Below are 22,184 nucleotides of genomic sequence, written 5' to 3'. Positions count from 1 at the left end.
AAATAGACTAGTTTCCACCTAGTTTACAATTTTCTTTTAAATTGCAGTTTTGGTTGTTAAAATTTACTTTACACTCAAACTTAATAATGAGCTAAACTTAAATATAAATTCCAAATTTTTTCTATTTTGAAATTTTTTTCTTATTTGCTGAATTTGTTTTTTCTCCAGGACGTGTGAACACCAGGTTTGATCTAGTGTTTGTACTTGATGCCATTTCCAGTGTGTCTAAATCTAACTTTGATCTGATGATAAAATTCATCAAAGATTTCATCTATGCAGACGATATTTACAATGAAAATGTTAGAATTGGTGTTGTCACAAGCAGTAACAGTCATATCCAGTTCCATCTTGACAAACACAGAACTAAAGATGACATCATCAATGACACAGACGCCATAGCCTATCCACCAAATGACAACACCAACACAGCAGATGCCATTAGAACAATGACAGCCATGTTCAATGAGTCAAATGGGGATCGTTTAGATGTTGATAACATCGCCATAGTACTTACAACTGGTGTTTCCAACAGTCAAAACATTCAGGCAGAATCTGACGCGGCCAGAACACAGGGCATTCATATCTTTGTTGTTGGCATTGGTCTAAGGGACACCACACAGTTGGATGTTATCGCCAATAAACCATTGGACCAAAATAGATTTACTGTCAAAGATTTTACAGATCTTGAGGACCTTAAGGAGAATGTTTTTTCTGCTGTGTGTAAGTTTTTTTTTTCAGATTGTTAATTAATACTATAGTTTTAAAACAAATTACCTCAAAAGTTCACCCGTAAAAATAATCAATAATTTTTTTTACAATGATTGCTAATCCTGTATCTACACAATACATATCTGATCAGTGATTACTGTTGGTTGACTTGTACCAAAGGATTTAGGTTGGGGTTGCTCTTATAAAGCTTATATTTATATTATATTAAATATATAATTGTTAAGTTACCCTGCTATAGTTATATTGATTACTGTCGTTTTATAAGCTTTTATTTAGTTCACAGTGTCTGTTTGTGGCTATTGGCAAATTTTGTAACTCAATTTCGAATCGTATCTTTCTAATGCAGCAGTTTTATTCAAACTTTCCAGTTACATTTTTTGTCTTTGATGACAATGCAAGAATTTCTATTTTTTAATTTTATTACATGTTAAATCAGTTATGTTAAATCATGTTAAAAATTATTGTAAAGATTTTGAAACTAAGGTTGAGATAACATGATTAAATACTAGTGATTGCTCTATCAGCTGGCCTTTGACTGTGAACTGTTTGGTCATGGTTGGCCGCTGTCCTGCCCAAGACAACAAGCAGATAATTGTCTTTAAAAGATTGCAATAAGGGGTTTTAACACAAATATTTTTAGTTGTGGCCTACTTAATTGTGTCAACTTAATTTAGAACATATTACTAAAAAGTGAAAAATAAAACAAAAATAAATACCTTTTTAAAAACAAGATTTTAATGCACAGGAAATAAGAAAATAAAACTAATATGCTTTTATTTTAAAAAAAAAAAGCATTGATCGCTGAAACATATAAGATCTCATGAGAGACTAAAGCTTTTATTAAAAAATACAAGTTCGTTTTATTTTCAGTGCAATTATTATAAAGGTTTTTAATAATTGTTTTATTTATCTGTATTATTTTATTGCCCAGTTCAAGTTGTTTATTTTTAGCTAAGCTTTAAAAATTTCTGTTAACACTGTGATTGGCACGAATTTTGTGGTTTATGGAAACTGTTTATGGCAAAATATCCAGCTCTTATCTCTTATTTTATATCTATCAAAACCAGAGTTTTTAAGTAATTTATCAAAATATTTATTTCGTGTTTATTTTCCAGTAACCCAGATGCTGGAAAATAAAAAGAATTTAGACAACTGTCCACTTGAGCCCACTTCTGTTCATCTTGAAGTAGCAACTGATATACAGGGAATTGGAAAAATCTCTTGCTCCTTAGCTGAACATCCTCCAGATAAAGTTCAGATTAGATTCTTCATTACAGTGTTTGGTGAAGAAACAAATGCTGCACAAGTGGTTAATTCTCCTGAGCGAACTTGGACAATACCCTTAAGTGAATTAAGTGGAGAAGATAAAAGCTTATTTGATAAAAAGGTAAAAATCAAAGACAGTTAAATTCATCATTTTTAAAAGTTAATATTGATAACATTTCTCATACATGTTTTTATCCATTCTATAGATTTACTGTATTGGAGAAGTAAGATTTCTCAAAGGGGAATGGTGTCACACTAAAGGCAGCAATGTTATTTCACCTGCTATTATGGTAAGTGATATACGCTATAAACTCTAAAGGAAGAGAAGTCATTCCACTTGCTATTTTTATTAGGAGCAGCTTAAGAAATATGGTACAAAGTTTGTGAGCAACTAAATATCTTTTATAAATAGCAATAAATTTGTTCAGTTTGAAATATCACAATATTTGAAATATAAACTTTGTTATTGGCAGATGTAGTCGTTAATCTTAATCACTTTTAGATTTTATTTAAATTATTACCCTTGGGTTTAGATTACAATGATAAATATAGACATTTGATATTATGTGATATCTTTGCATTGCGGCTAAAGGGTATTGCAACTCTAAACGCTACATTTTGCTAACACATTTATTTAATTGAAATTAGAAAAGATATCTTCTAAAATATTATATTTAACAGGTTAAATTCATGGTTATACATAATTATTTAGTATAATTCTATAACTGATTAAAATTAACATTTTGGGATTATAAACCACACACAATGTTTGTTTTTAGAATTTGTTTATTGTTTAAAAGTTTCAGTCCTTAAAATAAGGAACTTGTTTTCACACTTGTCTAGTGCCCTGCACCAACACAGATCAAGTTAGTTGAGGGTCAAGGTTATCAGAATGTACTGGTCAAGCTCACAGCTCCACCGGCTTTCTTCTGTGTTGGTAAAGATGGAGGTCAGTGTGAACTAGAGGTGGTTATCAACACTGTTGTACAGAATAATGAACTAAGGTCAGTGTGAACTAGAGGTGGTTATCAACACTGTTGTACAGAATAATGAACTAAGGTCAGTGTGAACTAGAGGTGGTTATCAACACTGTTGTACAGAATAATGAACTAAGGTCAGTGTGAACTAGAGGTGGTTATCAACACTGTTGTACAGAATAATGAACTAAGATCAGTGTGAACTAGAGGTGGTTATCAACACTACAGGATAATGAACTAAGGTCAGTGTCAAATAACTTCACTAGATTTAGTCATACCCATCATATTTTCTTAAGATCAGGCTTGGTTGAATGGTAAAACTCATGATTGTTTGGAGCTTGTATCCCAGTCTTGAGTCAGTGGGGTTTGTCTGAGTCCACCCAGCTCTGATTGGTACCATCCGAGCATAGTGCTGACCTCGTTATCCACTGTGTGCTGAGGTCATTGAAATCACCTCATCTACCTCATGAGTATTAAGCACTAGCAGAAAAAGATGAGATTATATTTGCTTGGGTATGGGATGACATGGTCAAGTGGGTAGAGCAAACAATTGTTAGCCCTAACCTTTAAGTTCAGTTCTTAGGCTAAAGTATGCAGGACAGCCCTGAATATATTTAACTCTGATAGGTACCAGACTTGAGTTAGGGAGGCTAAAGCAAGCTGGGCTTAGTGTTAGGGAGAGTAAAACAAGCTGGGCTTAGTGTTAGGGAGAGTAAAACAAGCTGGGCTTAGTGTTAGAGAGAGTAAAGCAAGGTGGGCTTAGTGTTAGGGAGACTAAAGCAAGCTGGGCTTAGTGTTAGGGAGAGTAAAGCAAGCTGGGCTTAGTGTTAGGGAGAGTAAAGCAAGCTGGGATTAGTGTGTACTTCATAATACTTACATAACCACATTCAATATAATCTTGAACTCTATCAGCTCCATACCTAAGTGTGTATTCTTACTTCTTGCTTGATTAATACATGAAGGCAAATCTTTTCTTCTTACACTATACACACACTACATTTTAAAAAGAACATCTTTAAAAAATTGCAGGTGCTCTAAAGATGAAATAATCCCTCAGATTGTATTTGGAATAGATAAATGTACCCTGAAGTTCACTAGATCAAACTGGAAAAATGGTATAACCATCCCAGTCAAGGCCAACATTGATAGAATCCTGGATGGGGATAGAGTTGTTACAATACAAACTACTGTCAAATTCACTGGTTTGGTAAGCTCCATTACCATCACTTCACATTTTTAATAGACGGACCAAGATTTTAACAATCATCACCTATTATCCTGTTGCATGGTTTTTATTGTCAAACCAGAATAGCTGTAACCAAGACTCTGATTGTTAAAACAAATTTCCTGCAGGAAAACACAGAGGAGAGTTGTCCTGATATACAGGCCACTGTTGTTGATAGGGACAAAGCTTCCAATTGCTATTCCGTCAATGATCCACATATTGCAACATTTGATAAATAGTAAGTTGGTTGCAAGAAAATATTAGTTGACTTTTAATAAGAAATATTATTGAATACCTGTGCCAAAATTTAGGAAGCGACCTGGGCTTTTTAAAAATATTTATTTAAATAATGGTGCATTATAATATATTTAAAGAAAAATATTTATTTTCTACCTTTAAGTGCTTAATTATATAAAAACTTGTTATTAAAAAAAAAATTTGATTTTTTAAAAACTTTAAAAAAAATTTTTTTTTTTAATTTTTTGAAAATTGTAATTGACTTTTTACACTTAACATTTTGAAACCATAAATAGATTTATATTTAATCAATAAGATCAATGAGTTTTAACAAGGTTTTTTAATGCGCTTCCTCTGTCTGTCTTGCTTTTATTGCCTTGGATTTAAAATTAGCGAGTGAGGTTTCGACCACTTCTAAACGAAAAATTTCTCTGAAGCTATAAAATAAAAGTGTGGGTCACATCTTACATTCTAGTGAAAGTAATCAGTGCATAATATAATGACCCATGCTTTTCTTTTAAATAATTTAACTAGCAGCTCAATATTATATTTAAAGAAAATCATTATTTTCTCCTTTTAGTGCATTATTATTATATGAAAGCTTGTCATTAAAACTTTTTTATGAATTTTTTTATGTCTGTTAGTCTGTGGTCTGAAATTTAGTTACTTATTGATTTTCAATAAAATCTAAATTAATGTTCATCTTGTTAATCAATTAGTCAGTATTTAAAATATGCTGTTACATTGCACTTTTTTTCTACCTGATTTTTAAAAAAATCAGTATTTTAATCTGTTTTTATTGTGTCTGATTTTGTCACACTTAACTGATAACTTTTTGAATACAAATTATTGTGTTATTTAGTAACTATGACAACCAGCTTGAGGGGGAATTCATTCTATATAAGCACAAAAATCTACCTTATCAGGTGAATTTTCAAGTTTCACATAACCTTTGAGATTTAAATATTAACAGCATCACATTTTTTTTGTCCAAATATTTTATCAGTATTCATAAGCGCTTTAACAGAAAAAATGTACAGAAAACTATATATAAATTTTATTGAGAGCTCAGTCATAACATATACACATTTGACATTATAACTTAAGCAGTAATTAACCTAGATTCCACTAAAAATAATAACAAATGACCACAATTATTAATACTGCAGGTAAATGTGGACTATCGGCCATGTGTGCCACATCTGCAAACAGCCACATGTAATTGTGCAGCTGCAATTCAGTCGGGCAGTAGTGTCATTGTTTTCAAGTAAGTTTTCAGTAGTTATTTTTATCTACCTATTAATATAAATAGTACATTTATACTTGAAAAACTTATGGATTCACATTAGACATTGCTTGTGTATTTTGAGTTCCACAATAAAAATCTCAGGATAAAATATTGTAATGTAAGTTTAAAAGATTTCAGAAACAAATGTTTCAAGACAAATTTTTTTTAATAAAAATGTTGCTATGCTATATTATATATTTTGAAATATAATGAAAATTATGCTATTTCCCTTTGCATGAACTCTGTTAAGTAATGGTTAATTTATAGCATATCATTCGCATTTAAGTGCTGGTAGGTTTTACATATAAAATTGTTGTCCTTTTGATCTCATATCTGATGCTCTTGTGTAAAAGAACCCCCTTGATCTCATATCTGATGCTCTTGTGTAAAAGAACCCCCTTGATCTCATATCTGATGCTCTTGTGTAAAAGAACCCCCTTGATCTCATATCTGATGCTCTTGTGTAAAAGAACCCCCTTGATCTCATATCTGATGCTCTTGTGTAAAAGAACCCCCTTGATCTCATATCTGATGCTCTTGTGTAAAAGAACCCCCATGATCTCATATCTGATGCTCTTGTGTAAAAGAACCCCCTTGATCTCATATCTGATTCTCTTGTGTAAAAGAACCCCTTTGATCTCATATTACAGCTCCTGTGATGCAAAGACTGTCAGACAGGATGCAACAGCCATGGACATAAAGATTTTTTCTGATGGGGAGTTAACTCCTGGCACTAAAGTTAGACAACTGGGTGGCGGCCAGCAATATGAAGTAGGCTATAATAATTAATTTGATCTATTACTGAACATTTACATTGTAAATTATAATTTACTGGTGATAATTTACTTCATTCTTAATATTCTCCAACACTATTTTTTTTTCATCCTGTTTTATAAATTAAGGATAAAAATGTCTATAGAGACAAAATCCTCTATTTCCTGATGATAGGTCCAGCTCCCTACTGGAACAGTTGTAACTGTCATGCCCAGTCAGGCTACCTTCATGAATGTTTTTATCACAGCTTCACCCGCAGATTTTAAAATGGTAGAAGGTAATTCACAATTTTACATTTTGTATTTTTATTGTACACCTCATTTAAAATTATTCTATTTTTTGCATCTAATTTTATTTTATGCTACTTATATTCATCTTTTTTTACATTGATTAGGCATGTGTGGAAATTTTAATGGTGTTAAAGATGATGATGTAGATAATCTTTCAGTAGACAACTTTAACATCAAGTGGAAGTGAGTGGAAATCAGAGAGTAGTTTTCTTTTTAACATACACATTTTTAATTTTTTCATCTTTGATTTAATTTTACTTATATTTTATTTTACTTTATTTTTAAATATGAACTTAATAAATAAAATTCTTGAAAATGAAGTTAGAATTATTTTTTTATGTGCTGCCAGTAAGACATTTCATTGTTAGTTTACTTGATTGAAAACACTGAGCATGAATTACACTTCTGAGTGAACCATGTTTTATGTCAGGGTATTTGTACAGTTAGAAATTTTTAAAAATTTGTATTAAAATGTTGTTTTTATTTACCAGGGCTACAAAAACAATTTTCTGTGGTGTGAGTGTCCTGTCCAATGATTCAGCTGTCCAGTCTGCCTACAGTAGCTGTACTGGAGATTCTCATCCAGTTCTCAGCTCAGATGTGGATGTGTTTCGGTGCTCATCGTCAGATGTTGATTGTAAGAAAAGTTTACTGTGTTATAATGATTTCTGTCTGATTATAAGAAAATAATTGGGATGTGTAATGTTGATTAACATCTAATTGTAAGAAAGAATTGGCTTTAGAAAATATTGGTTGGTACATGTTAAGAACTAAAATCTTTATAAAAAAATTGTGTACACCTTATATGACATTCTAATGAAGAAAGTAAAATTTCTAATGACAATCAGTTACAACAACTATTTACATTTAAATAAAACACTCTACATTATTTTAGGAATATCTTTAGTTGTATTTTGTAGAATAACTTCTTTCCTGTTATTATTTCTTCATCACAGCCAATGAAATAACTAAGAAGATCCCAGTTTTTAAGAATTCTGAGACCACATGTAAACAACTGACAAGGAGAAAAAGACAGGCAGTAAGTCTTTAGAAACAATAACAAACTAGACAACACAAATTTTAATTTAAGCAAATTAGTTCCTATAAAACTTAATTTTAAGTTAATTTTATTTTACCAGTACAAAACAAAATTAGTTTTAGATTCAAATTTCATCACATTACTTCCCGGAATACGATCAGCCTATTCTTTAACTCTTCAATTGAAATTGACAATTAGATATCTCAAAAAAAATTCAGCTAATAACGGGACGTAATGAAGTCAAATTTTATTTTAGATATTGATGCTTTGAATTATTTTTTTCAAATTTACAACATAATTGTTGATCATCACCATAATGTGTAACTACATTGAATTGTCTCACCCAGTCTGTACCAAATCCAAGCCCAACAAAGATGACATTGACTGAAGCCCAGCTAAACTGTTCTGGTTACCTGGAGTCTAGTGCAGTGGTTAAAGCATGCACTGAGCAGCTCTCTAAAGAAAGAGTTACACAAAGTGTGTCTGAATGTGCTTATGATCTAATGGTAAGCCTGGCATTGTTTGTGTGAGAAATAAGTTAGTTTTAGATTTGTTGTGTTAACACACTCCAGTCTCAGATACTTGTTATAATATGATAATTGGCGATGAGAGATGAGTTATTTGTATAGTGAATTAATAGTCTTAAGGTAGAGGATGTTATATGGTGGGGGGCTGTATATTTGAGTATGTTCACTGCACTGTAGGCGCAAATACTAGGTATTTACTTACCTGATTTTAATAGGCACACAAATTATGAAGATAATGATGGATGATGACTATCTTTCTTAATTCTTTTACTGTAGACTATGAAACAGATGCAAGTGCAGTCTATCAGTTTTTGAAACTTTTAAAATTATAGTTGTTTAAATTTTGTAAAAATAATTATCAAATTTAGGTTAGTAGTTATAAGTTGTAAAAACACATTTTCAAATACTAAGAAAAACAAGGAGACGTACATGAAAGATGACACAAGAATGGTGGGCATAAAAGGTGGGATATAGAAGGGGGCAAGAAAGGTGGGATACCACTGTGTGCATTTGGAGACATGTCCAGACTTGCAACTGGAAAACCTCATGTCAATGGCTTAATATCCACTGTTGCTAAACCTGACTGACAGCCTAACTTGGCACTAAATACTTTAACATTCATTTTGGTTCTCATCACCACCCATTTTTCCCATTCATTCCCAAGACACATGTTAGTTCTGGCAGTTTAAAAAGTGATATAAATTAAAATTTCATCAACAACAGAGCACAGGACTGTTTGATTGGGCTGTGTCACATGTTAGTTCTAGCAGTTTAAAAATGTTATATTAAAATAATTTTTTTTTTTTATAAACAACAGAGCACAGGACTGTTTGATTGGGCTGTGTCACGTGTTAGTTCTAGCAGTTTAAAAATGTTATCAATTAAAATTTCCTAAACAACAGAGCATATTACTGTTTGATTGGGCTGTGTCCCATGTTAGTTCTAGCAGTTTAAAAATGTTATAAAATAAAATTTCATCAACAACAGAGCATAGGACTGTTTGATTGGGCTGTGTCCCATGTTAGTTCTAGCAGTTTAAAAATGTTCTAAATTAAAAAATTTCATCAACAACAGAGCACAGAACTATTTGATTGGGCTGTGTCACATGTTAGTTCTAGCAGTTTAAAAATGTTATAAATTAAAAAATTTCATCAACAACAGAGCACAGGACTGTTTGATTGGGCTGTGTCACATGTAAGCAACCTGGCAGAGGAGTGTATCACACGAGCTGAACAAAACCAAAGTTCATGGACAGGTGAAGGTGACACACCTGGTGAACCTGTATTTCCTCAAGCCATTGTCACCCAGCTGTGTGTCAGGGACTGTGGGGACAACGGACATTGTGTCAACTGTAAGTTTTCTTTATCTGTAGTTGACATTTTTTTTTACTGGTTAGCTGAAATTTACTTCTAATATTCTATTTATTTAATTAGTTTCTAACTTTTATTAACTAAAATATGAAAATATTTTTTTTATTTCTCATAACACTTTGTATCACCTTCAAGAAAATGTTATGAAACATTTCCAGTGTTTTGTAAATGTGAGAACGGCTATTTTGGAGAAAGTTGCCAGTTTGGACCAGATACTGTACCATATATTTTTGGAGCAGAAAAAACTTGTGACATAGAAGAAACAAATTGTAAGACTGTGTTACTATCTGGAGATTACTTCAGCTCATCAGAAAAGTTCTCTTGCAAATTAAACTTTGCCTCAGTAAGAAAAATACTGCATTCCATTTATTTTAAATATTTTTCTAGTTTTAAATTTTTAATTTTACAAACCTATTATTAGTAATTTTCATTAAAATATAGATCTGTTAGATTTCTCGAGGTTTTATTTATTAAAGATATTTAAGACAGCTAGATCTTTTTCGTTATTACAAAACAATATGCTGTTAGTTATTTAGCTACCTGTTGTATTTCTGCTGTATTCTCTGCACATGTTTGTTGTACTTGAACAGATTGACACAACAGCAAGAAAAACAGAGAGCAGTGCTGTAGTGAGAGCAGAGTACATCAGCATGTACCAAGTTAGATGTACACTCCCTACACGACGCAGTGCCTACATCACCGTCACAAACGATGGCGTCCGTCAGAGTGAAAATGTTTACCTTCATGTTGTCCACAACTCCAGCTGTCAGACTTGTGTCATCAATGACAACAAAACTGATGTGCATTGTACTGTAGCAGTAAGTTAAAAATTAAATTACTTCCCCTTGTAAGAATATGAATTCATGAACAGCTTGGAAAGAAATGAAAATTAAAGAAATTGTCATAACAAAAAAGTATTCAGAAATTTTGAGAAAACTATTCTTTATCTATAAATTACTCATAGATATGTTAGTTCTTTAAAGAATAAACTTTTTCGCTTGAAAATATTTTTTATAAACTTATGAGGGCCATGATACAAAAATACGTTTTTCAATTTCCCAGCTATTTCATATATTCTGCATTTATTCTTTTTTAAATGATAAAATCAGGTGTAATTATCATTAAAAATTCTGAAAGATATTAAAGTTTTATGTCAATTGCCATAAATATATTTATTATTATAGTGAATACTTTTTTAAAAGTAAAATTAACTGAAATAATACGCGTCTTATTAGTTTACCACTTATATCTGTAAAACAAACATTATGTTGACAAATTGTTACATTTCTTTTTATAACAGAACAGCACATGTGCAATAGATGGACAATGTTATTTTCAAAATGAAGAAGACCCTGATGATTCTTGTAACATCTGTGATGCCAACAGTAACATACACATATGGACTAGAAAAACTGGTATATGTGGCATGGTCTTATCATGCTTGTATATATGATAGTGTCTCATAAACAGTATCCCATATTTAGGTTTTAAATTATTTTAAAAACTTAATTTTATTTTAAAAATGATACAAAACTAACACAGATCAATGTTATTTTTTTTATATGTATTCGAAAAACAAATAGTGCATCAAAACAAATAATTTTTAATATGATTTTTTTCTTCTTTTAGATTGCAGTGACAGCCTTTCTAAAACAGCAATCATCCTGATCACAGTGTTCTCTGTTCTGATTGTGTTGGCTGTTGTCATTGCTGTGTACTACGTTTATAGGAGAAAGAAATGTTTCACCTGGAGCACAGAGACAACAGCAGTAAGTGATCAGTACGTGAAGGTCTCTCTCAAAGACACAGAGGCCTCTGAAGAAAAGATTTAAAAAATCTAGGGTCTCACATACCAGAGCCAGGCATTCAGAAACCTGTTCACTAGAACTTAACACACTAAATAAAGCAGCTTGGTGCATTTTTATCAATCACCTACAAACAATTCATTGACATTTCTGATAGCAATTATCAGAATCCATAAATTACATACTCATTTAAAAATCTAAAAATAACCTTCTTGATATTGTCTTGAATGTAAAATGTCTTCTTCTGGACTAGTCTTTTTTTAAACAGAGATTATGTATTTAGGTTGTATTTTTTTGTTTGTATTTTTTTAATGTTTATGGCACTCAGTTTGAATCTTTGACTTTAGTGATGAGTATAGCTACATGGGTTTTTGGTATTTGTGGGCTGTTATTACATTATACATCCTTTTATACAACAAAATAGATTGCTTTATTGTTATAAAATGCCATATTTAAACAATGCCTTATTTGAATATAATATTTTTTTTTGTGGGACTGTAAAATGGCTAACTTGAATGTTTACTGGAGATTTACTTCTGGTAAAATAATTGCTTTAAAAGATTTTTATTTAGTGGAAATCTATGAAAAAACTTAACGTGTTGAACTATTCTAAAACATTCCTCTATATACCTTTGTGGTCAACATTATGCTGTTTATTTAAAATCTAAACTTTTAAAATTTAATTTTAAAATATATTTTTATATAAAACTTTGCCTACATTTAATATAATAAATTTACACAAGTGATAAATGGTTGTGGCTTGGTATGTTAAATGTTTTTTCTCAACTTTCAGTGTTTTTTATCTGCCTTAAAATTTTATATTTTTAACATAATAGATACATGTTATTTTCTGGTATTTTTAGCCATAATGGAAATGTATGCATTTATTTCATTTTCTGTGTGCCTTTTGAAAAACTACAAGTCATTGACGTACTAGAATAAACCCTTGAAATTTTAAAACTTCATACATCAATGTTGTGTACAAGCTCAGTTCCTCAGAAGAACCCATGGCTTGTCATATTTTTCAATGTTGTTAGAAAACTTAAGCTTTTTCTCTGGCATATTTGAGGGAATAAAAAATGGCACCGTCTGGTTGTTACTTGCTTAATCCTAGTCACTCCTGGAGTATAGGGCATTCCATTCCATCTGGGCGAGCCACTTCAGTTCACGCCAGGTCTTGCCAGTAGCCTGCACTTCTTTTTTTCATCTCTCTCCTCCATGTTCCCAGAGTCCATTTCAGCGCTATGTTCGGGAGTCTTCTGTTCACGCGAAGGACGTGACCCAGCTAACTCCATCTCCTCATTCGTATTTCTAAGACAATGTTTTTAGTGCATTATACATACACGCTTGTTATTATAACGTTTTTTTATGCAATTTTTTTTCATTATTTTAAACTTTTTAATACTTTTTAATGAACATGAAAATGCGCTTATAATAGCGCGGTAAAAAGTACTTTATATGAAAAGTTTTAATTAATTTGTAAAAAACTAATTAGGCATCACATAAAGTCAAATTTGATGTCAGATTGCATTGTCATCGGTTTTTGACCCACGTGCCAAGTTAAAAATTTCGCTCGGCAATTTCTATCCACGATGTACAATGCACAACAGACAGATAGACACACAGACAGAGGAGCCAAGTTAAATAAAAGATTGTAAAAATGTCTATATCCTGATTGTACTGGAGTTTCCACCCCCCCCCCCCCCCCCCCTTAGTGTTATATAAGAATGCTTGAGAAAGTTTAGGGGAGATCACCCCCGCTTTTTTAAATAGAATTCTTGTTTAAATTTATTTTTTTAATGTAATTCCAGAAAGTTTTCAAATTGTTAACCCATGAGATGGGAAGTGAAATTTCATGTTGTTTTTTTATACATGGAAAAACTACATATAAATCTTGGATTTTTTTTCTCCAAATTTGTTTACAGTAATAAACATGTACTAAATTTGCCAGACTTATTCTGTTTTATTGTTCATTTAATATAAAAATAATGTATTGAAACATGGTTGATGTCTCGTGTTGACAAGATAACATGGTAAACTACCAATTCCGTCATTAATTGACAAAACGCAGCGAATAATATCTAATTTCGTCTACCTAATAGAAACGGCAAAGAAGTTATCGGTATTTTAGATAACGGGAATAGAGTAAAAAACCACTTCCGGATATCAGATGTCACCAAAAAAATTAAAGTAGTTTTAATTATACGATTTATACTTATTTATGAAATTTCATCTAACTGAAACGGTGCTGAAGTTGGCGTATTCACACACACACATAAAGACAAGATTGCAAAACTAAGTTTTTCCGACTCAGTAAGGTGTAAATTGTGTAAAACGCCGAATTTTTCAAAATAGCATTTTTAAATATAGATTTTAGATTTATAAAATAGGTACGCCAAACAGATTTTAATTTTTTTTATATGCTGCCATGTCAATAACTCGAGATTTTAAGATCCTGGATACCAAATTTATTTAGATCTCGTGAACAGTTAATTATATTAAAGAAATTCTTGTTATTTTCTCCCTTTATTTAATGCATATAAAAAACTTACCCCAAGTTTTTTATTTAAACATTTTGTTGTGATACTTTTAAGTGTGGCTAAAAATATTTGCGCACCAAATAAACGCGCCGAATAGTGTTAATAACATTAATAATTAATAGCCTACGTTGTATCGCAAGTTTTAATTTATTATTTAAAAATTACTTACACATTTAATTATGTCAAATGTCAAGTCACATTGCATTTTATTTTGAGTCTTGACCTACCTAAGTTGGAAACCAATTGTTTCGGTAGAATTGGTTGAAATTTCGATCTTAACTTTTGACAAATTATGGTAAAAGCATAACGAATCTTGTTAAATAAAAGCTGGTTTAAAAAAATCCTCGTTTTAGACTTATTAAAAACCAAAGCGATTTCTAAACATAAACGTTATTTGATTGACGAGATTTTCAAAAAGCCTCCAATATTAAACCGAAAACAAATCAAAATCTAGGCTACGCTTGGAAATAATTTACGTTCATGTATAACATATTTTAATTCAGTAGTATGAACATTTTTAAATTAAAAAATCTTACCGTGCTGAACGTTATTACAGTATATATCTGGATGCTTGGCAATCAATAAACAGGAAATGAGGAAAATAGTACCAGTTATTACCAAACTTCATGAGGTTCGTGTTTTGGTAAATGAAAAATAAATAAATGTTTTTCTTAAGTCCGCGTATAATCAATCCCTTGAGTATCATCAGAGATTAATTAGCCACGCCCCCCCCCCCCCCCCGAGGACAAACAGCTAGGTTTTGGGGTGGGCGCTTCCGTGTTTTTCTGGACACAGTGTCGAAGTAACCTTCACGCGAACTGTGTTACGGAGGATGTTTACTTGAATAGATACCCAACTTCTGACTGTTGTACCTGGAGTGGCCGAGGCAAAAACCATTAAAAATAACAATTAAACCTCACATGCCTACACACTACTCACCATACACGCACAACGTCACTAGACATAAAACACACGCAGTAGACAAATTCATACACCTTCCTGCTCCAGAACAAAGACACCATAACACCTCTACACGAAACATGAACCACATTAAAATCCACATTCCAGAAGACTAACCACACCTCACAACACTAATCTCATAAATCCACAACCAACCTCTTATCGCATAACACACACCAATAATTACCCATATAACTGAACCTACATTACTACACACACGACACTCGCAGTACACCAATCAACACAGCACAACTTTCTACATCAAAAATACACTGCCCCACCCCATCCACGGCTTGAATTTTTTTTTTACAATAATTATTTTTCTTGGGGTACGAATTATCCATTTCCTTTATCTATTTATCAAATAAAGGAAAACCAGATTAGACGACCAACAATCATACATTTTTTTGCGATTTTTTTTTTTTTTTTTGCAAACGTGGTCGACACAATACTATTTAAAAACAAATGTTTTTATATTTGATATATTGGACGGGGTAGCCTAAGCGGTAGAACGCTAGGCTGCTAACACGAATGTCTCGAATCCGGGTTCTAGTAGGTAGGAAAGTGAGTCGGGTGGGCAAAGTGCTTTCCCTTCATATGCTGAGGTCAAGAAACTTATGAACTGTACTTTATATGCGCAATTGATCGCTAGGTGCAAATACATTTTTATCACTTTACTATAATATAATTATATTTTACGAGCCGACCCGCGGCGTATCATATGCCGCTATTTAGTTGTTTTATTGGGGTCGGCGTGATCGAGTCGGTAAAAGCTCATGGTTGCTAAACCGAAAAGTCTCGAGTTCGAACCCTCGGGCAGATGAGGCTTGTTAGCTGGGGACAGCCACTCTTCTAGGAGAGACAACTCCAAAATTAAACAACTGCTGCCTTGTAGTTTGTTCTTGGTTGGACAAAGGCTATGGAAGCAAATCCAAAAAGAAAAGCAGGCTGAAATCGGAGTCAATGGCATCAATGGCGCATAACCAGTTGACATGTAAATCTTAATTGTGTTGGAGGCGTGGTCGAGTCGGCAAAAAGCTCATGGTTGATAAATTCGAACAGTCTCGAGTTCAACCCCACTGGCAGATAAATCTCGATCCCCTTCAACACTAATAATTAAGAACGAAGAAGAAGAAGTTGTTTTATTTTCCACTTTTCGGTAATTCGTAATTTGTGAATTCGACTGTAACAATGCTGCCACTGAAAATATTTTCCTTAAAACACGATCAGTAGCTTGTTAAGGACGATAACCCCCCCCCCCACCCTCTTTTCCCCCAACCCTACCCTACACCCCCCCCCCCCCGTGAAAGCAACCTCTCTAAGTTACCTCCTCTAAGTTTAAAATCGTTTCAAACTAAATTATCTGACCCTAATAGCCGTCATTAAACCCGGCCCTACGAATGTAAACATTTAGCGTGAACCACAGCTCACCAGACCATTTGGGGGTGGGGGTGGTAGGGATATGCCTAGAGAGGAAGAGAGAGGGCTGCTAGGAGCGCTTACAGCTTAGTGTTTTCTATGGTCTCCAGGAAGTGAAATATATATATAGATAGTGTTTACTTTTTAAAATAGTATTTTATAATTATTTATCGTATAATTTGTTCTCATGCTGATCCGCTGAAACACTTAAAAAATATTTTTAAAAAAATTCAAATCTCAATTATTGCTTTAACAAATCGGATAAATTCATCGTTTGTGAAAATTTGAAAAAAAAAAAACAACAATTTCATTAATAACGAGCTGGTTATTTTTATTTGTTTTCGAACGTTAATGAAGTTTATTAACGAGGACATAGAATAAAAACTAGGCAGCTCTGTCAAACATAGGTGTCGCTGCACAAAAGTGCATTAAATAAGACAATCAATAAAATAACGTAAGGAATGTAATGAAGGTATTGGTAAACTTATTTTTCTTTTTAATTACAACAAGAATAATAAATTGTTTAATCCGGCTCTTACTTCAGTAAATGATAACAAAACAAAATTCTTCGTTAGACATTGGGATCCCACTAAACGTAGCACAAGTTGGGTAGGTAACTTTAGACTATTTATTTTTTGTCCAAATTGCAGCGGCTTTGAGCAATATTCTGGCACGTTTTACACCACCTACATTAAAGTGTCACATGTTTTTATAATATTCACTCAGATATTATGTGGTTTTAAAAGTAAACATTTTAGAGATCATCCGAATTTATAAAAAAAAAATTAATACACCTTTCCTGCAATCCCAATGACACATATAAATTAATTCATTTCTATACATGTTAACAATATAACCATATGATCTACTAGATGTACATAAGGTAATTGAGCCTACGATTAAAAAGAGCATATTACACAAGAAATCAGTATTGTAAATGTATAGATACATATCTATAAAAGCAATATTTTAATGTATAAATTTTTCTTTACGATCTACATGTAACAGTCATTCATTCTAATGAAAAAAAACAACAACCGTTAAACATTAAAAGTCTAGGATTGCTGCTATTTTAAGTTGTCATTATGAAAATGTTTTTTGGAGGCTATGTATTCAAATCCGATTATTGTCCTTCGATTCAGAAATGTTCCCCTATAAACAGATGTCTTGTTTGACTTTCTATCCTGTCACATGTTTAGTTCTTTAAAGGATAATAGTAATACTCCTTAATCGTTTACGGTTTTTGTGTGTTCTTGGTTGGAAATTATTCTTTTATTCATTTACCTAAAATATAAAACAAAGTTAAGAAAATAAGTTAATAAAAAATGGAAGTGTGTTTCTCTAAATCAAAAGTTGGCATAAATCGAAGTCAAAGTTATTTAAGAACTTTACGTCCACCTAAATGAAATGATGCAAAAGTTATCGGAAATAAAGTCTTTGATGAAAAATAAATTATAAGTGGCGTATATGTGTAAAAGCAATTGAAATATCTTTTAGCCAGCTACCTACCTTTCTTTTTTAATGCAATACCACACAATGAATAAGACTAAAACAATCACAAAAAGTGCCGCTATAGTGCCTATGATTATGCCGAAATTGATCACCTGAGACAAATATAATGTTCAAAAAGTTTAATAAAAGATTCACATTTAACAATTTTTTATCAACACTTTTAAACCAAAATACACTAACTAATCTACATTCCTTTTTAGACCGGTCGTTAGCTTATTTTTAAGATATGCGTATTTATCAAATCACAAATGTAAGCCCTGCTAGGGGGGGGGATACCTTAATTCTACCCTTCTAGGCTTAACTAACTAATCTGTCCGGTCAGTGCAACCGTGGTAGAACCCACAGTGGTTAAACCCTAACCTTAGTCTAAATAATAAGCTACTAAAATAAAACAAAAACTTTTAACAATTTAATAAAATTTATTGCATGGAACCAAAAGTTATAAAAAAAGAATAGATAAAAACTGACACAAAACAGAACCAAACGAAACAAACTTTTTACATCAAACAAAACATTACGTTTGACCATTTGCTGGTGTTGCGCCGACTTATGATGTCTAGGATGGTCCAGGCCCTGACACACAGAAACCTCCCTTCATCCATTCTCGACATCCATAAGTCCACACCAAACAAAACACTACGTAAAACCACTACGTACAATACATTACGTAGAACACAATACGTACACAACAAACTTTTTACACCAAACAAAACAATTCATATATAACAAAACACCCAGCCAAGTTGCACAAGCAACCTCACTCCACGCGTGCGGTGCGCCACGCAGAAACCTGACCCGACCTACATCTCGCCGAGGGTCAAAAAAGGAAGAAAATCACTCCGAGCGGTCAATTTATACTGACCGCTTCGAGCGGAAGGGGACTCCGTGCCGTTCCCCATTGGACCACCATGCACTCCCAGATTCGCAACAAATAAAATAATAAAAAAATAATCCATTCACCCGCTCACATTCACCCCTTTTAAAAATCTTACAGTCCCTGTAAGACAAAAAAATGCATATAACAATCTTAAAATAAAAAATGCACCCATCTCTTACACCAAGCCTATAAGCTTGAATGCAAAAAAAAAGAAACAATTTACAATAACATTAATCTTGCGTCTCTGTGTTCCCTAAAAAAAACTCAAGGCACCAAGATAGTGTTCCCTTTACTGAGGGCTGATCCGCGCTACTAGCCCTGTCGGTCGTTCATCCGGAAGGACAAGGGGGGAGGGTCAGGCTAGACCCGCCCGCTACTAATGGCACACATTGCCTGTCCATCCCGTCCACCTGGGTCCACTACACAACACACCGTGTTCTGGTTCTGGCCTCAGCGTAAGACCACCGGTAAAACGTCCGCTTGTTTGGTCCGGAGATGATGCAACCGCCTTGACCCACTGGCTCTCCGACTGTTACCCGCCCCCAATGATCGTGCCTCCGCTTCGACACACCTGTGGGGCGGGTGTCCAGTAGCCCTCTTTGTGGGTCAAGGAATTGACGTCACTGGCCTCTCGTTGGTGGGGAGCGTCCGCTTGGTTGGGCCAGGTGGTGACGCAACCGCCTTGCCCCACTGGCTCTCGTGCTGTTGCCCGCCCCCAGCGATCGTGCCTCCGCTTCGACACACCTGTGGGGCGGGTGTCCAGTAGCCCTCTTTGTGGGTCAAGGGGTTTTCGCTGTAGGCCTCTCGCTGGTAGGTCTGCCTCACACACCAGATCACGCGCCACACACCGCGCCTTGTCCCGCCTAGCACACTAGAGGCTCACCAATGCACATCTCTCCGCCAACCTGACTGGGTATTTAAACAACAAACAATCCCTACACTACACACAAACTAAACACATATGGTTCCAAAAAGGGCCTATCAAAACAAAAAATTTATCTAAGCTACACTTAGCCCTATCAAAAAAACAAAAATTTAACTAGACTAAAGCACTGACCCCACTCGTGCTACCAATTTGTAAGCCCTGCTAGGGGGGGGGATACCTTAAATCTACCCTTCTAGGCTTAACTAACTAATCTGTCCGGTCAGTGCAACCGTGGTAGAACCCACAGTGGTTAAACCCTAACCTTAGTCTAAATAATAAGCTACTAAAATAAAACAAAAACTTTTAACAATTTAATAAAATTTATTGCATGGAACCAAAAGTTATAAAAAAAGAATAGATAAAAACTGACACAAAACAGAACCAAACGAAACAAACTTTTTACATCAAACAAAACATTACGTTTGACCATTTGCTGGTGTTGCGCCGACTTATGATGTCTAGGATGGTCCAGGCCCTGACACACAGAAACCTCCCTTCATCCATTCTCGACATCCATAAGTCCACACCAAACAAAACACTACGTAAAACCACTACGTACAATACATTACGTAGAACACAATACGTACACAACAAACTTTTTACACCAAACAAAACAATTCATATATAACAAAACACCCAGCCAAGTTGCACAAGCAACCTCACTCCACGCGTGCGGTGCGCCACGCAGAAACCTGACCCGACCTACATCTCGCCGAGGGTCAAAAAAGGAAGAAAATCACTCCGAGCTGTCAATTTATACTGACCGCTTCGAGCGGAAGGGGACTCCGTGCCGTTCCCCATTGGACCACCATGCACTCCCAGATTCGCAACAAATAAAATAATAAAAAAATAATCCATTCACCCGCTCACACAAACACCATAGAATAACTTTAAAATTTACAAGACATTATACATTAATTAAAATCGATAATTTTATGGTAAAACCTTTTTCTATGTTTTACTCTTAACAAAGCTAAACAATCTAATAGTGTTATTTTCATATTGCAGTCACTGTTTCCTAAACTACAAAAACATTTAGTAACACTAACAATTCAGAAAAGTACTCACTGCTTGGACTGGTATCAGCTATCACATATGCGGTGACATTGGTTGAGATCCCTGAGGCAGTACTCGTAGCCACTAGAAAAGTTACAAAAACACAAACACGTATTACTAGAAATTTAACGTTTAATATTATGTAAGTGTTTACTATAACATGTAGGCCTACCAACATGACTTAAAAAACTTTTAGTACTTCTAATAATACAGAAATGTACTCACTTGTTTGACTGGTATCAGCTATCACAGCTTTGGTCACATTGGTGGAAAAACCTGAGGCTGTTGATGTTTTTGTTGTACGATAAGTTGTAGTCGTAGCCACTAGACAAATTAAAAAAAAACAATTAAGTGTGACTATGATTTTAATTATATTATTATGTAAGTATTTATTAGTACACGTACCAACATGACTTGCGGCAGAATAGAAATGGTGGAACGAAAACAATCACATTGAAAATTCATTGCGTTTTGCTAATTTTTAAAGCAAACTAGAATACCCGTCATCCGTTGGAGAACTGTGGGTTTCGGGGGTCATCCATCAAAAAACATCACTTCTGTCACTCAGAGGCATAGCGACCCTTCCCGGCGCCCGGGGACAAAGTTTTCGATTTGAAACCCCCCCCCCCTCAAACTTTTGATGTGCACCCCCCCCCCACTCAAACTTTCGATTTGAACCCCCCTCAACCTATCAATTTATTTTTCCAAACCATTTTGGCGCCCCAACATATGCCCCCCCCTTCCCCCTCCCCACCCCCCGCCTCCCCTTCCCCCCCCACCCCCCGCCTCCCCTCCCCACCCCCCGCCTCCCCTCCCCTACCGTCCCCCCCCCCCCCTCCTCGGTACGCTACTGCAGTGTCACTTATCGTCACAAAAAACTGACCCCACATTCAAATATATGTTTTTTATCTTTTAAAAACACCGAAAACACCGATTTCGGACTATCCCTTCATAAACTGACGTCACAGGTGACCTACTCAACTCTACTTCACCTGCCCAGTGTCCTGCCAAGTCTCAGACAACATGTTTCTATCGTTTAAAAAACAATTCCAGCCGAGCATGTATCTGACCACACTATCCTTTCATATGCTTAGGACAAAGAAACAGATGAACTCTACTTCACCTGCCCTGTATCTTGCCAAGTTCAGATAGGCAACGTTATCATTCACATCTAAAAAAAAAAATTGAAAAAAAAAATTTCATTGACATATTGGTCTAGAACCCGTGCCTCCTGCATGAGAGCTGACTACGCTACCATTTTAGCTATTTACTCGTGACGTCACAAGTGAATTTTTATACTATACTATGTATCTCCTTATGCAACTTGATTTACGGCGTATAGATTCTAGATCTAGATCTAAAAATAAG

At 34.1% G+C, this 22,184-nt stretch overlaps 1 protein-coding gene across 3 annotated transcripts in view; it reads left to right on the top strand.

The window, feature by feature from the left end:
* LOC131947773 (von Willebrand factor D and EGF domain-containing protein) overlaps nt 1-22,184 on the top strand; it is a 92,136-nt gene that overhangs the window by 6,084 nt on the left and 63,868 nt on the right. For 2 of the 3 annotated variants that reach the window (XM_059309073.1, XM_059309074.1), the window contains exons 5-23: nt 169-720; nt 1,845-2,116; nt 2,202-2,285; nt 2,839-2,999; nt 4,002-4,179; nt 4,326-4,435; nt 5,297-5,360; nt 5,604-5,701; nt 6,373-6,493; nt 6,671-6,773; nt 6,891-6,969; nt 7,278-7,423; nt 7,743-7,825; nt 8,173-8,331; nt 9,514-9,703; nt 9,881-10,065; nt 10,313-10,540; nt 11,023-11,137; nt 11,352-13,232. In XM_059309073.1, coding sequence (XP_059165056.1) covers nt 169-720; nt 1,845-2,116; nt 2,202-2,285; nt 2,839-2,999; nt 4,002-4,179; nt 4,326-4,435; nt 5,297-5,360; nt 5,604-5,701; nt 6,373-6,493; nt 6,671-6,773; nt 6,891-6,969; nt 7,278-7,423; nt 7,743-7,825; nt 8,173-8,331; nt 9,514-9,703; nt 9,881-10,065; nt 10,313-10,540; nt 11,023-11,137; nt 11,352-11,554 — 3,131 coding nt within the window. In that variant the 3' untranslated portion in view covers nt 11,555-13,232. Of the gene's footprint in view, nt 1-168; nt 721-1,844; nt 2,117-2,201; nt 2,286-2,838; nt 3,000-4,001; nt 4,180-4,325; nt 4,436-5,296; nt 5,361-5,603; nt 5,702-6,372; nt 6,494-6,670; nt 6,774-6,890; nt 6,970-7,277; nt 7,424-7,742; nt 7,826-8,172; nt 8,332-9,513; nt 9,704-9,880; nt 10,066-10,312; nt 10,541-11,022; nt 11,138-11,351; nt 13,233-22,184 lie in introns of those variants that run through there. The other variant, XM_059309075.1, reaches the window with a different exon arrangement.

This window comes from Physella acuta, unplaced genomic scaffold (genome assembly GCF_028476545.2).
Source record: "Physella acuta isolate Inbredline_101_S28 unplaced genomic scaffold, ASM2847654v3 ptg000607l, whole genome shotgun sequence".
Classification (NCBI taxonomy): domain Eukaryota; kingdom Metazoa; phylum Mollusca; class Gastropoda; family Physidae; genus Physella; species Physella acuta.
This window is presented reverse-complemented; position numbering and strand designations above follow the sequence as displayed.